The sequence below is a fragment of the Cervus elaphus genome, chromosome 2, assembly GCF_910594005.1.
Source record: "Cervus elaphus chromosome 2, mCerEla1.1, whole genome shotgun sequence".
In the NCBI taxonomy this organism is placed as follows: Eukaryota; Metazoa; Chordata; class Mammalia; order Artiodactyla; family Cervidae; genus Cervus; species Cervus elaphus.
This window is the reverse complement of record NC_057816.1, coordinates 32,692,841-32,707,930: the sequence shown is the minus strand read 5'-3', so window position 1 is coordinate 32,707,930 and position 15,090 is coordinate 32,692,841. Positions and strand designations below refer to the sequence as shown.

The 15,090-nt window shown below is 49.0% G+C and overlaps 1 protein-coding gene across 10 annotated transcripts in view; it reads left to right on the top strand.

Annotated features, from left to right (window-relative positions):
- TENM4 (teneurin transmembrane protein 4) overlaps positions 1–15,090 on the top strand; it is an 826,321-nt gene that overhangs the window by 723,247 nt on the left and 87,984 nt on the right. For all 10 annotated transcript variants that reach the window (XM_043875712.1, XM_043875709.1, XM_043875667.1 and 7 more), the window contains one exon: positions 1,628–1,844. In XM_043875712.1, coding sequence (XP_043731647.1) covers positions 1,628–1,844 — 217 coding nt within the window. The remainder of the gene's footprint in view (positions 1–1,627; positions 1,845–15,090) is intronic.

Here is a 15,090-nt window from a genome sequence, read left to right as displayed (position 1 = left end):
AGAACAAGGGATTTTTTTGTCCCAACTTATTAAGGAACAAAACTGGGTTTCAGGGAAGTCATGGAGCTTGCCTGAGGCCACAACACCCCAAGACTAGTAAAGAGGCTTAAGGGTGCATATTATGTGTGCAGTAACCCTATGACCAGCCTCTATATTGTAGACCCACAGAGACAAGTGAGGGAGTATATCAGTGTTGAAGAGACAGAAGTTCAGAGAGTGTGAGCTCAGAGAGTATAAGTATGGGAGCTCATTCAAAGCCATTCTTCCAGGCAGTTCTAGGGCTTGCATTTCAGTTTCTGAGCCTCAGGATCCTCCCACCATGCCACACTGTTTAACAGAACTGAATGAAGAGAATGGTTTTCTGCCTTTTATGGACTTGAGTCATATGTCATTTAACTCATTCCATTGTCACTCATTTATTTAACAGTCAGGTCTTAAACACCTGTGCTAAGTGCTGGGGCTACATCAGAGACAACCAGAGCAGGACCCATGCCCTCAAGGTGGTGGGGAAGTTTGCCCAAAATCGCCGATAAGCAGGAGACACAGAATTCCAACCTATAAAAGAACACATGTGCTCAGACTGTTCTCTGCCTACAAAGCGCACAGGCTGCCTACAATACTGCTCTGGGCAGTATTGGCTTCTCATCTATTTTAAGCTATTCTATTGGGTGCCCGTAGAAGCACTTTGGGATAATGAGACCAAAAATCTGTGGTCTAGTAGAATTTCTTTCTTTGCACTTTGAGAAGCTGGAAGCTACAGTATAATTTTCATTCCTAAAGAAATCTACCCATGTGGTAAAGAGAATTCTCTGCTAATGACAACTTGGTCAGTGACCTGAAACTATTCAGCAAACTCACAAAGCCCCTCTCACAGAAGGCAGAGGCGGCTCCCCACACATTTGCCTCGCAGCTAGGAGAGAGGCTAGAACTTGGCCTCCTCTTCCTCACCCCCAAATCCCATCAGTCACCAGATCTTACCATTTTTACCTCTTCATTGTCTCTCCAAACCACCGTCTTCCCTCATCTCCACCATTCCTCCTGTAGTCTCAGGGAGTTATCACTCCCGCTGCATGGAGCCCCCGGCTCCTGCAGCTCCTTCGTCCTTGATACAGGAGATGTGCTTTCAGCAGCAATATGGTGACTTTCAAGTGAAGTCACCCCCTGCTTAACGCCTTTCAGTAACTCCCATTGTCCAGAGGGTGAAATACAGACTCCCTAACCTGGCCCGGGAGGCCCAGCTGTCTGCTCCTGTGGAACTCACAGCCTGATCTTGTGCTGTTCTCCTTACTTTCTGAGCCCAGCGTTTGAAATTAGCAATCCAAATCCTCCAGTGTGTTCTCTCACCTCAGGGCCCCCATACATAGAATTCCTTCTATCTCTCTGAAAAGAAAATAAATAACACATGTCACACTGCACACTGGCTTGTCCGTCTCTCCTGCTAGACTAGTGGGGTGGGACCTGGAGCCCCTGAATCTCCTTGGTGCCCAGCAGAGGCCTCAGCTTGTATCAGGCACTTTTATACCGTCATTCAGTGAGTGGGAAGTAGATAAGTGAATGAAGGTACTGTGGATTAAACGATGCGGATTGCACACAGCAATACGAACATCCTGCTCTGTCACCCCTGCAGATGGCTTGGTGGACTGCATGGACCCCGACTGCTGCCTCCAGCCCCTCTGTCACGTCAACCCGCTGTGCCTGGGCTCCCCTGACCCTCTGGACATCATCCAGGAGACACAGGCCCCTGTGTCCCAGCAGAACTTGCATTCCTTCTATGACCGAATCAAGTTCCTCGTGGGCAGGGACAGCACGCACGTCATCCCCGGGGAGAACCCCTTTGACGGAGGGTGAGTCCAGCTCTGGCCGTGGCTCTCAGAAGGGGGAATGAGCCACCTCCAGGGCTCTGTCTATGTGGCTGGGAGTGGGAGGAGGCTGGGGGATTCACACTAGCCTTCACGCTACACTGAAGGCTCTGGGTGGCCCATCAGGGGAGGCAGGGAAGCGGCCTCAGGTACCCACGTTTAGAAAACTGCTCTCCAAGGCATCTGGAATTTTTACGAGCAGAGTTGTGTTGTCCTCGCTGGGTGATGGATGGAGAGAGTAAGAAATCAAAGGTCCAAGGGGAATCTTGGATCAATACCCACTTTGCAGTCCGCTCTCACTGATGCCACGGTCTCCAGATGAGCTGAAAGCTCTGACACTCTTCTCCCTCAGAGCTGATGCCAGGAGACTTTAGTAGGCTGGGGGGTGGGGCTGCACCTGCGGGCACCCAAGCCACATGCCCAGGCACTCTTTCACTAGTGTTCAGCAGTCTCGTCTACTGGACAGTTTGGTACCGAGGTCTGCATGCTGGAATTGCGGACTTGAGTGGAGCACAGTCCCTGCCTACTGGTCACTCACAGTCCACCAGGGAGACGAAAAGTTGTTCCAGCGTGATAGGCCAGAAATGTGCCCACAGGATACTCTGGAAGCATAGAGAAGGTTCTTCTAGATGGGGGAAGGCTGAGACTTAAGAACTGAGTCTTAAAGAAGACAAATAGCTCAGCCAAGGAGAGTTTTTTCATGGAAAGAAAACAGCTTCTGCAAAGACCCAGGAGCAGGAAAGAGTACATGCATGCATGCTCAGTCATGCCCAACTCTTTGCGACCCTATGGACTACAGCCCGCCAGGCTCCTCTGTCCCTGGGATTCTCGAGGCAAGAATACTCGAGTGGGTTGCCATGCCCTCCTCCAGGGGATCTTCCCAACCCAGGAATCAAACCTAGGTCTCCTGCATTAGCAGGCGGATTCTTTACCACTGACTCACCAGGAAAGGATATAGGAGCCAGCAAAAGGCAGCTCTCTGTTCTCTGCTCCCCAGATCAGGGCCTCTGACCTCGGGAGAGGTATCTAAGGAGGAGGAAATTGTGATCATTTTTTTTTAATGTCTTCCAAGATAGTGATGCTGGATACACACAGAACTTTCTCAAAACGTCAGCCCAGTTCAGCTCAGCAGTCACAGCTGTGCCTTCTGTGTTCACGCCTTCTGTGCCAGAGAGTTCCTGCCCTAAGGGAATAGGGTAGGGCTGGGGATGAGGGACAGGAAGAATGAATGACATTCCCCCAGTTCTATTTAAAGAGGGAAATCAGCACAGCCAATCATCAGCTTCATCATCAGTTGGGTCTGAGGAATGCCGGAGAGAGGACTCTCTCACTGAGATGGCTGGCAAGGGCAAGGAGGAGTCTCAGCTCAGTAGATCACCCAGAATGTCTGTTTGTAGTTCAGAAGCAAACCTGAAGCTCACACAGAGGTTAGGGCTGAGGATCTCGATTTAGGTGCCGTCAACAAGCAAGTGGTAGATGAAACCGTGAACCCAAAGGTGTGTGATCCAGGAAAGTGTGGAAGCAAGGAGGAGCGGGGACCTAAGAAGGACTCCTGGGGAGTCACCTTGGGAAGTGGTATTACCATCCTCAGAGAGGAGCTGGGAATCCATGGAGGAGGCCCATGCCTGGGACGTGATGGACCTGGAACTCCAAGGCCTAGAGTTTTCACTGCCCCAGCCCTTCCACACAAGAAGCAATTACAAGATGGGAAGAGAGAAGTCAGGGGAGTGCTCTGAGCCCAATAATCTTGGCATAATACAAATATGTCAGAGCATTTGAACTTTAACTTTCTTAGAGATGAAAGTATGTGAGCATCCCCTTCAGCTCACCCTGAGAATATTGAGAATCTCAGAGGTTAAGTGATCTTCCCCAATTCATAGGCTAGTGAAGTGGCAGAGCCAGGAGCAGAAACAGAGTGAGGAAAAACCTATTAATTTATCTTGGCCAGAAATTCTGCTTTTGTCTCCAGGTAGAAAGCTTTCTGCTCTTTTTATTCAATTGTGTGATTTTGTATGTATGCTTGTGGGCCTTCCCATGGCGTGAATTCTTTTAATCAAGTGGATGTAGGAATATTACTCCTACCAAGGGGGATATTATTTAATGCTTGCCCAGCCTTTCTTTACTGGACTGTCATGGGATCTGATTAGGGCTCTGACTGGTTGGCTGCCAATGGCTCTTTTGATTAAGGGGTGTCCTCACCATGCCATCCTGATCAGTGCCAGTGGGGACCACGTGCTCTGGTCCTTCACCAAGCTTGATGCTTACATTGTCACAGATTACGTGGCACCTACTCAGGAATTTGGGGGATCATTTCTAACAGTCTGACATGCCCTTAAGGAGCCTGTCCAGTGGGGAACTTGAGAAACCTATACTGGAAGAAATGGGCCACTCAGCAGAGAGGAGAGAACATGGGCTTTGGAGCAAGGCCAGCTTGTGTCTTAGATTCGGGCTCTGCCCTGCTGAATGAACTTGGCTTTGGGCAAGGGCTTAATATAGTGAATATGTAAATGTCTGCCAACCCTCTACACTGAGTCTGCCACGACAGGACCACATCTTACTCACTTTCACACTTAGTAGTTGCTCAAGATAAATATGCATATATATTACCTCAAACAAGGAAAAAGATGGAAGGAAATAAGGGTAAAAGGAGTGGGGAGGGATGGTGGGACGGGGGATAGTTGGACGTATTATCTGTTTTATTTAATTTTCTACTGAGGATTCAAGAGTCCAGAGAGGTTCAATTATCTGCTGAAATCACATTACCAATTAGTAGCAGAAGCAGGAGTAGAAGTCAGCTCCCAAATCATTGTTTGTGTATCTATCACCTTCAGTTAAATAGCAGAGGCTTTGAAAGCAGAGACCATTCATCTCTCCAAACCTGTATGACTTAGGGCAGGGCCTGGAAGAGTATTTGCTCTAAAACGAATGGATCAGGGAAGCCTACAAATGGTACTGTAAACATTCCTTTTACCTAACGTTTGCCTGAATCATCATGCCCAGCTCCTCACTCGTCTAGATTCTCAGGAAACAGCTCCTGTGTTTCACTACTTTCACTACTAAGTATCCCCAAACAGATTTTTATGTGAAACAAATCTAAGTGACTGGAAACCTACAAACACAAGGCATGCGTGTGTGCTAAGTCGCTTCAGTCATGTCCAACTCTTGCGACCCCTTGGACTGTAGCCCGCCAGGCTGCTCTGTCCATGGGACTCTCCAGGCAAGAAGACTGGAGTGGGCTGCCATGCCCTCCTCCAGAGGATCTTCCCAACCCGGGGATCGAACCCAGGTCTCGTGCACTGCAGATTTCTTTACCGGCTGAGCTCCCAGGGAGGCCATGTGCTACACCACAACTTGTACAGTCTGAACAGGAGCCTGTTTAACAGGTTCCAAGAAGCAGGCTGTCACCCAGTGACCTAACGGCATTTCTGAGCCTAGCAGGGAGCCCCAGTTGTTTCCTCTGCAGACTCACTGCTGTGTAACTGACTCCGGGAGATCCGGGTATGAGGCCTGCGGGGACTATGGGAGGGAGAGGGATTCAGGGCCAGGTTGGAACTGACAGGAACACCATCCTGTGGGAGAAGCCAGCCAGCCAGTCCTCAGCACACAGGGCTCTCCCCCGAACGCCTTTCCTCAAGGCCTGCCCAGGCAGGGATGAGGAACCAGAGGGGCTGCAGGCGCACGGATGACACCAGGAGTTACCGGGGGCTTCCTCATGCCTCTGTGCAGTGCCCCAGCTGGTCCACAGGAGCAGGGCAGCCCGCGGGGACTGGCGGGACGGCCCCGGCCAAGCAGAGCAGACGCTGAGCTGGGCTGGGCCGGTCTCCTTGGAGGGAAGCGCAGAGCCCAACTCAGTACTGAAGCAGAAGCGCTGCCAGATGGACTGGGAGTGAGGAAGGCCTCCCCCGGGGCCCCCGTCTCGTTCATCTGTGTCCCCAGAGCCCAGCACAACGCCGGGCACAGAGCAGGTGTTTCTTACAGGTTTTATGAGTACCGTGGCTCAGACTGACACTCTGCCCCAACTCTGCTCAGCGCCGCATAGTGAGCGAGGTATCAATGACTTCAGCTGACCTCAAGTAGGTCTACAGTAGGAGGGCCCAGATCAGGCTGAGGAACCCCCTTCAGCAGATTAGGTGGCTTATACCATCTTTCCATCCGGGCCTGGATGCCTGGAGCCCTTCAGCCTAGTGGATCTCCTATCCCTTCCCTGGACTCATGGGGAGAATAAAGTGCAGGGCGCCCTCTATGGAGACTTGAGTGGGAAGGAAGGAGTCACTCAGGTCTACAGGCAGAAGAAGGATCCCCAGCTGGATTATCAATACAAGAAGGGTGGACAGCAGTACCTGGGGATCAGACAGCTGGGAAGGGCAGGACAGCATGAGATAATTCCTCCTCTAAGAGCACTTGAGGCAGCTCTTTCCCTGCGACACAACTTTGACTGTATCCCTTAGCTTGGGAAAGACTGGCTAGGTCAAAAGGGCTGAACACAGGGCAGACAATGCAATTCTATAAATACCTGTGGATTGCCACTGCTGAACAGGTTAGCTGATTATGGGAAGAGGAAGATCCACCGCCAAGTCTCTTGACTAGCAGTTTAGAATATGTTCAAGGACCCTGGACTTGTGAGAGGAAGAGTGTGATGCTGTTAAGTCTCCTTGGGCTCCTCAAAACCCGATAGGTTATCAGCTCACTCAGGCAAGCGGTTGGGTTCTATGGAAGTCAGCCGACGGAACACACTGAACCCAAAGAGAAAAGACTTCAGGAGTCAGGGGAGCTTTATGAAAGTAGGGATGGATGAGAGCATTCATCCCAAAGGAGACAGAGGATCATATTGTATAAAGAGGGTCAGATCCCATGGAGAGGAGAGAACAGGACAGAACAGGAGAGAGGGACAGAACTGCCAAGCTCTGTTTGGTGACTGTTAATCAACACCTATTCTGCATTAGGCCCGTGAGAAGATATGCCTCTGACCCCGTTACACTGGGACTTCCAGAGTGTCCCATGCTCTGTTGGTCATTGAACCTCTAGTGCCGAGCAGAGGGGTTGTTGTTGTTGAGTTGCTCAGTTGTGTCCAACTCGGTGACCCCGTGGACTGCAGCATGCCAGGCTTCCCTGTCCTTCACTGTCTCCTGGAGTTTGCTCTAATCATGTCCATTGAATCAGTGATGCCATCCAACCATCTCATCCTCTGTCATCCCCTTCTCCTCCTGCCATCAGTCTTCCGCAGCATCAGATCTTTTCTAATGAGTTGGCTGTTCATATCAGGTAGCCAGAGTATTTGAGCTTCAGCAGGGGTTGGTATAGACTAAACCACGTTGAATGGTAGATGAGTCAGGGAGTCAGCCAACCAGCTACTGCTGAATGCCTGAGCAGAGCAGAAAGTGTTTTGAAAGTTCAAAGGCAGGGGCATCCCTCCCAGTGCAAATCCAGGTCCCTGAACTCCACAGCACAGCGTCTGTATCTGGCCCACATTTGTGTCTCTAGCAGGAGCAGAGGGCCTAGCTCAGAGCAGGCAGCAGTGACTGGTTTTGCAAGTGAATGAGCAAACAAACAAATGAACTAAAGAGTGAAGACTTCTGGCAGGATATGGCCTGTGGCCTGAGACAAAGATTTCAGTGAAGAGGGTTGACCATTGAAACGTTATTTATCCCACTTCAGGTCACAACAGCCCATTAGCACATCATGAAATCAATGTAGTCGGTCAAAACAATTTTTTAAAGAATAAAGAAGTAAATTTAAATAGAATGGGGAACAATGGTGTAGCAAGTATCAGTGGAGCACTCTGAAAGGATATGTATTTCGTGACACTTTGCTCTGTGTGTGTGTGTATGTGTGTGCGTGTGTGCGTGCACGCGTGCATGTGTGTACTCTTGAATAAGCTATATTGCTTACTATGGGTCTCTGTTGAACAGAATTTTGAAATGCATTCTAGACTGAGGAACCAGTATGACTTTGCGTGATAATCAGGGAACGGAGAGAATTTTAATATGGCTGGAGCATAATTGTAAAGTGATAGTATTTTCCAAGTCAAAAGTCAAGAGACATGCTTCAGTGTTTGAAATCAAGAGTGTTAAGAAATCCGGGGTGAATGACCTGCTGTGCTAGAGGCCATGGAGGAAAAGGAATAACAAGATTTTGAGGCAAGAAGAGTCCTTTGGGGCAAGAACTGAGAAAGATCCGCCCCTTGGCGGTTCACAAACCAGACCAGGGCATTTCACCTCAGGTAAAACTGCTACAAACAGAAGTAAAATAACCTTGATACCACATAAACCTTCAGAATTCCTCTCAGACCCTTTAAAAAGGCACAAAATTGTCGCAAAGTTTAAAGAGGTTAGAAGAGGAAAACATAATGGAAAGAAGGAAGGAAAGATCATGCATGCAATGTAATTTTTTGTCAGCCCTCTGCAGATCTGAAGCCATATGCAAGTGTCAGTGACAGAGCCAGTCCAGAAATGCATTTGCAGGCCACTCCTGCCCCCTCCCCCGCCCCAGGCCTCAGACGTCCCTCAGATAGCCCTCAGAGAGTCTGAGCAGTAGAGATCATCTAATGGAGTTCAAATAAACACCAGCTTCCTGACAGCTGGCCTCTGAGCGAATTTATTATTGAATTATACTCCTGCCTTTTCAGAACAAGCTGAGCTGACAGGCTACCCCATCAGTTTAAAAGGGAGGGGGGTGGGGGGCAGGGAGAAAGACAATGATAAATTACCCTGATGGCAGATGGAAGAAGGTAAAGATCCTGCTTCCTCCAAAATGTCAGCCATTATATATTATTCATGTTGGGTTTTAAAAAAAAAAAATCCCTCCCCACATTGAAACGAGTGTTTATGATGATAAAGCAACTAGGTGAATTTAATTCAGGATGCAGGCAGCAACTTCTCACATCATCCTGATAAGCAGCTAACAACTCTTCCTCTGCCACTTGATCATCCCTTTATTGATTGCAAAACCGAATTACGATCTGTTTGCTTTGTAGCCTGAGCGTTTTCCTAGCTGTCCGTCACAGGAAGCATTAGCCGATGAAGTTACACCAAAGCAGGAGCCACGCGGGGTTTAGAAGGAGAGGCTGTACGTTCAAGTCCTTGGGCAAGTGAGAGCAAGCCACCGCGGGTGAGCGAGGCTCAGCATCCTCGTCTGGAACACGGGGTTACTCATTCTCACCCTGCAGGTTGTGCGGAAGAGTAAATGAGAGAAAATTCCCAGGAAGTGCATAGCACACGTTCAGTCATAGCACCGAATATTTACCAAGGATGTTCTATGTGTCAGGTGTTGTTTGAAATGCTTGGTGAGGTTCATGAGTGGAAACAGCTTTGCATCTCCCCCAAAATCATGTGACTGAGGGAATTGATCTTTTCCAGATAGGAAACTGAGGCACAGAGAAGGTGAGTAACCAGGCTCAGGACAGACAGCCTATGAGGCCAAGGCAAGTGGCTCTGGAGCCCACATGCCGAGCCTTTGTCCTCCTCTGCTAGGTCTTGCATATTCCCACCTCCACATCTTCAGGCGGGAAATGAATACAAGGTGGGGCTGCTACAGCTCTCCAGCCCCAGCCGGCCCTTCCTCTCTGCTCCCACGCAGCACGGTCAAAGGCTACCGTGCGGCAGCTCTCCTTGCTCCTGAGTGGGGCCTCAGAGGCGGGGAGCGGGGCTTGAATTTGAGCCCCACCCCTTGCCAGCTGCGTGACCTCACTTTGCTCATCTGTCACATGAGGACAATAATTGGTACCTCGTGGGGATGTCTGAGGATTAAAGGAGGCATAAAAAACTTATGTGTCAGAGCAAGTAAGCATCGGATGAGTGTTCATTGCCGTTATCACTGACAGCAAGCGTTAGCATAGATACAGCCGATGTGAGCATTGGCAAGGACTTTTGTATTCATATAGGTTTCAGAGTCACTGTGAGAACTGGGAGGGAAATGACAATCTTAGCCTGGAACTCTGATGTGGTTATATAACTGATGCATGAGTCTGAGCATTGTAGCAGGCGGAGGTGAAGGGATCCTCGATATCAGCAGCCTTTGTGGTAGAAAAGGAACCTCTGAGGCCGGAGGAGACTCTTGCCTCAGCGAGGTGGTAGCAGAGGCTGAGTCCTGGAGAACCGGAAGTCCTCAGTGAGCCTCTCAGGCAGTAACCCCTGTGTCTGTTGAGTCAGGGCTTGTGTGCATGCTAAATCACTTGAGTTGTGTCCAAGTCTTTGAGACCCCATGGACTGTAGTCCTCCAGGCTCCTCTGTCCATGGGATTCTCCAGGCAAGAATACTGGAGTAGGTTGCCATGTCCTTCTCCAGGGGATCTTCCCAACCCAGGGACTGAACCCACATCTCTTAATATTTCCTACACTGACAGGCAGGTTCTTTACCAGGAACTGTCTGCATTTCCATCCAGGACTATAAGCTCCAAGCACAGAGAAGTTAAAATATTGGAGGGACATGTATCACTTTACTGATATTGTCCTCCCTGGAGAATACAGGATCAGGACTTGACAGATGTCTCTGCAGTGAATCTGGTCAGCTCTCCAGTGCAGTCGTGGAGGCGTGGAGAGCTGACTGTCAGTGAACGCCACAGTGTGGGGCTGCAATGAGGAGATGCTACGGGGTTGGTTCTGTGAGATTCTAGGAAAAGCCTGAATGAACTTTCTGGCCAACCCGACACCTGTGGGCAGTGTTCTCGCAGAGGAGGGAGCTCTGCCTGCCCACCTCCCCCTTCTCCTCCTCCTCCTCCCACCCCTGCGGGGTCCTGTGACTTCCCCTCTTCGGGTCTACCCTGCATCATCTAGAACCAACCCCAAGCTGAGGAGACTGACTTGGAGCAAGCCTAGCTGCCCAACCCCAAGTCCTCCTACTGTTCCTCTGCCTTTATGTGCCAGCTCTGCCCAAGGGGTTTCTGTCTTGTCCTGGAATCCCAACCTCGTTTCCTACCCCTGAGTTTCTGACGTAAGCAGCCTGGCAGCCCTGCTCAGCCCCCAATCCTCCCACCCCTGACGCCTCGAGTCTTGCTTCCCCTGGGCTGGCTCCCACCCCTGCCATGTCTGGGTCTGGAGCTCCTCCCTTGCTCTGTGTCAGAACCTGGGCCTTGTTCCCTGGTGCACGGGGCACTCACATCCAACTGGCCCTGGGAGCCCCTCACCACGGCCTGTGCCCTGTTGGTCTTCCGCCCCGCCCCTGGAAGGACCGTTTCCCTGGAATGCCACCTGTGTGTGGTTCTGCAACTCAGGTCCGGCTGAGCTGATTTCCGCAGCCCCTTCCCGTGTCTCTGCCCAGCCCCCATCCTACCCCAGGAAGTGGGCCTAATGTCCACTCCGTCGCAGTCTCTCCTTTCGGGGTAAAGTAGCAAAGCCTCCCTTTTGTGGGGGAAGCAAGGCCTGTCCTGGTAGACAGGAAGACAGGACACGCAGTCCTGAAACAGCCTTGTCCACTGAGACTCAAGGCAGAGCTGCCTCCAGGTTTTGCAGAAACACAAGCCATCTCCTAAGGAATCCTCTTAGAGGCAGGCTTCCAGCTGCATGGCCCAGGGAACAGGCTCTCTGGGCACGCTGTCACCTTCCCTGACTCCAGGGGCGCGTGGCCGGTGTCTCTGAGTCGTGTCCCCTTGGCCGACCAGCCCTGTCACCCAGCATCGGGACCCTTGCTCCTCCAAAGTGACCTCCACTGACCCATGTCTCTCCATCCCGCCCATCCTCTGCCACAACCAGGACTCCCTTCTCTGGAAGTACAATGTCACAAACAGTCAAGGGCTCTGTTCTTCCGTGCACCTTTGTGGGCCAGCAGGAACTGTTCCAGAGGACTCCTGTGGAGGGCGACTCAGCCCAAAGTATCAGCTTTCAACAGCCAGGTTGCCCCAGGCTTGAATGATCAGATCTGTGGCCTGGGAGCACATGCTCCCTGAGTGTCTGAAGTAGCTCTTCAGCCACAGAAAGTTAGCAGGTCACAGGACCATGTCTTCTGGGCGCTACAGGAAGCAGGTCTAAAGGCCCAGAAGACACGCATGGTTGCAGGGCCATCTTGTCGTTGGATGCCCTTAGGTGGGCTCAGAACATCACAGCAGACCTGTCCATGCCCCAGCCTCAGTGCGTGATGAAGGGGGAGCTTTGCCCATCTCTAGGGATCGTGTCCCTCACCTGTAAATGAGGGGCTTGGACCCATTCACCCAAAGGACTCTTCTCATTCAGAGTTAAATTCCTACTCATCTGAAGAAGTCTGTGGGTTTCCTCTTTCCTCTCCCCGGACATACTCAAAGTCCAAGAGGGAAAGCTTATTCTGTCATGAACTGGAGTACTTCCCTATAACATTCAACCCACATACCCAGCAAGTGATCTGGGAGCCTCTGGTGGAGTCTGAACTGAGCCCAAGTCCAAGTGAAAGAACAGAGTCAGGGTACTTGGGCAGGGCCTGCGCTGATGCTAACTATGGTGTGTTTGTCTGTCATACTAGAATGACCTGGTGGGCAGCTCCTTTTTTTTTTTTTTTTTACCCCATGCTAGCTTTACTTCTAGATACAAGGATTGTTTATAAAGGCAAATTGTATTCATTCCAGAAGGTGAGTTCCTCATGCATAGGGATTTTGTCTCATTTGCTGTTAGTAACTTAACTGTTTAGAATACAGTGGGAAGTGAAACAGAAACTACTGGCCCTGCCTCTCTATAGTTTTCATAAGCAAGTAAGGAAATGGATAAGTATCTTCCCATCACCCAGAACCGTGTATAGCACAAAGTAGATGCTCAATTAAATTTCCGGTAACTGAACCCTATTCTCATTTACCTGGCCTTTGTCCGTTTCTCTTCCCCCAACCCAAACATTGGAGAAGGAAATGGCAGCCCACTCCAGTATTCTTGCCTGGGAAATCCCATGGACAGAGGAGCCTGGAGAGCTCCAATCCATGGGGTCGCAAAAGAGTCAAACATGACTTGGCAACTAAACAACAAGAAGAACAACCCACATATATAGTTTTCAATTTGGGATATGTGAAATAGCTATATTCATATTTCTCATAGATTTGTATTTCTCATATTTTTATATTATTCATATTTCATTTCAGTTTTTTCATTCATTTATGTGATCTCCATTTATCTTTTTACCTAACTTTTAATGAATGCATACTAATAGACCTACTCCTGCACTAAGCACGGAGTTATAGAGATGAAAAGGGCATGGTTCTTCCCCACAAAGTACTCACAGTCTGGAGAAGATAAGGTGTTTGAACAGATGAGTACACTTCAGTGGGAGAGGTACACTGTGCTTTCTTCACAAAAGGAGGGAGTGGCTTCTTTGTCCTGGAAAGTCAAGAAGAGCTTTATTGAGAGGCAGGCCTTAAAGGACAGATTAGCAGGAAAGTGGAGAAGAGTCATTTGAGGCAAGGGAACCAACGTAGACAAAGTCAGGGAGGCAAGGAAGTGCTTGCCAAGACAAAGGTATGAGAAGTAATTTAACATGGCAGCGGCACTGGATGTGCTAAAGAGTGTGCTGCTGCTGCTGCTGCTAAGTCGCTTCAGTCGTGTCCAACCCTGTGTGAACCCATAGACGGCAGCCCACCAGGCTCCCCCGTCCCTGGGATCCTCCAGGCAAGAACACTGGAGTGGGTTGCCATTTCCTTCTCCCAATACATGAAAGTGAAAAGTGAAAGTGAAGTCGCTCAGTGCTAAAGAGTGTGGATTTTATCAAATCAAGTTCTATTGGTTTGGGCCTAAGTTTATTGAAAGACATACATAGTAAACCTAGGAAGAGCATTGAAATAAGTTATAAAGAATGAAACACAGCTAGAAGTTAGCTGTTTGAAAAAATCTATTTATTTTTAGCTGCACTGAGTCTTCATTGCTGCACACAGGCTTTCTCTGGCTGCAGTGAGCGGAGGCTACTCTTTGTTGCCGTGTGAGGGCTTCTCATCGCAGTGGCTTCTTGTTGAGGAGCACAGGATCTAGGCTCATGGGCTTCAGTAGTTGTGCTGCGTGGGCTTAGTGGCCCGGCAGCAAGTGGGATCTTGCCAGACCAGGGATTGAACCCATGTCTACTGCATTGGCAGGCGGGTTCTTAACTTCTGGACCACCAGGAAAGACCCACAATTATTGCATATAGTAATATACAGCATAGTAGAGCTTATTTCATACAAAGAAAGCAAAGACACACACCGTTATAACTCTAGTGCTGCACCATGGTCCCAGGGTGGCTACCCAATGTGGTCCACGAAGTACAGAAGAAAATATTAAAACATCTGTCCACATTTACTTATCTTTAAAAATAAGAATAAATGTTTCCTTGGATGGAACACTCGGTTTTCTCTGATTGGCTTGGTCCCAGTGTTAGCTGGTTATGTCTGAACCAGCACACAAGGTTTTCTGAGGCAGGTGAGGATCTACTCTTCACAAAGCTTTACTGGTTTATTCTTATAAATAATAGAGCTTTACCGTATAGTCAAAGCTATGGTTATTCCACTTGTCGTGTGTGGATGTGAGAGTTGTACCATAAAGAAGGTTGACCGCCGAAGAATTGATGCTTTTGAACTGTGGTGTTGGAGAAGACTCTTGAGAGTCCCTTGGACTGTATAGAGATCAAACCAATGAATTCTAAAGGAAATAAACCCTAAGTATTTATTGGAAGGACTGATGCTGAAGCTCCAATACTTTGGCCACCTGATGCGAAGAGCTGAGTCATCAGAAAATTCCCTGATGCTGGGAAAGATTGAGGGCAGGAGGAGAAGGGGACAACAGAGGATGAGATGGTTGGATGGCATCACTGACTCAATGGACATGAGTTTGAGCAAGCTCTGAGGGATGGTGAAGGACAGGGAAGCCTGGTGTGCTGCAGTCCATGGGGTCACAAAGATTTGGACACTATTGAGCAACCAAACAACAACAACAAAATTATACCATGATTGTGTTGTATATATGTGGGGTGTGTGTGTGTAAAACCAAACTTACATAAAAAATAGGGTCCAGTGACAGAAAAGAATTTTGCAAAGTAAGATGCTAAGTGCAGATATTAAGTTGGTGCAGAGTAATTGCTGGTTTTGCATTGTTGAACTTTGCCATTTGATATTGGAATACATTCTTAAATGTGGTTATGTTATACATCATTTTAATGTACATTTCTTAGCTTTATGTTTTTTGCTAATGAATTATTACTCACTGTTTATTTTATATGTATTTTAGACTATAGAAATGATGTTAGACAAAAGGCAAATTCAAGCAGTTTTCTTATTTGAGTTCAAAATGGGTCATCAGGCAGCAGAGACAACCCCCAACATC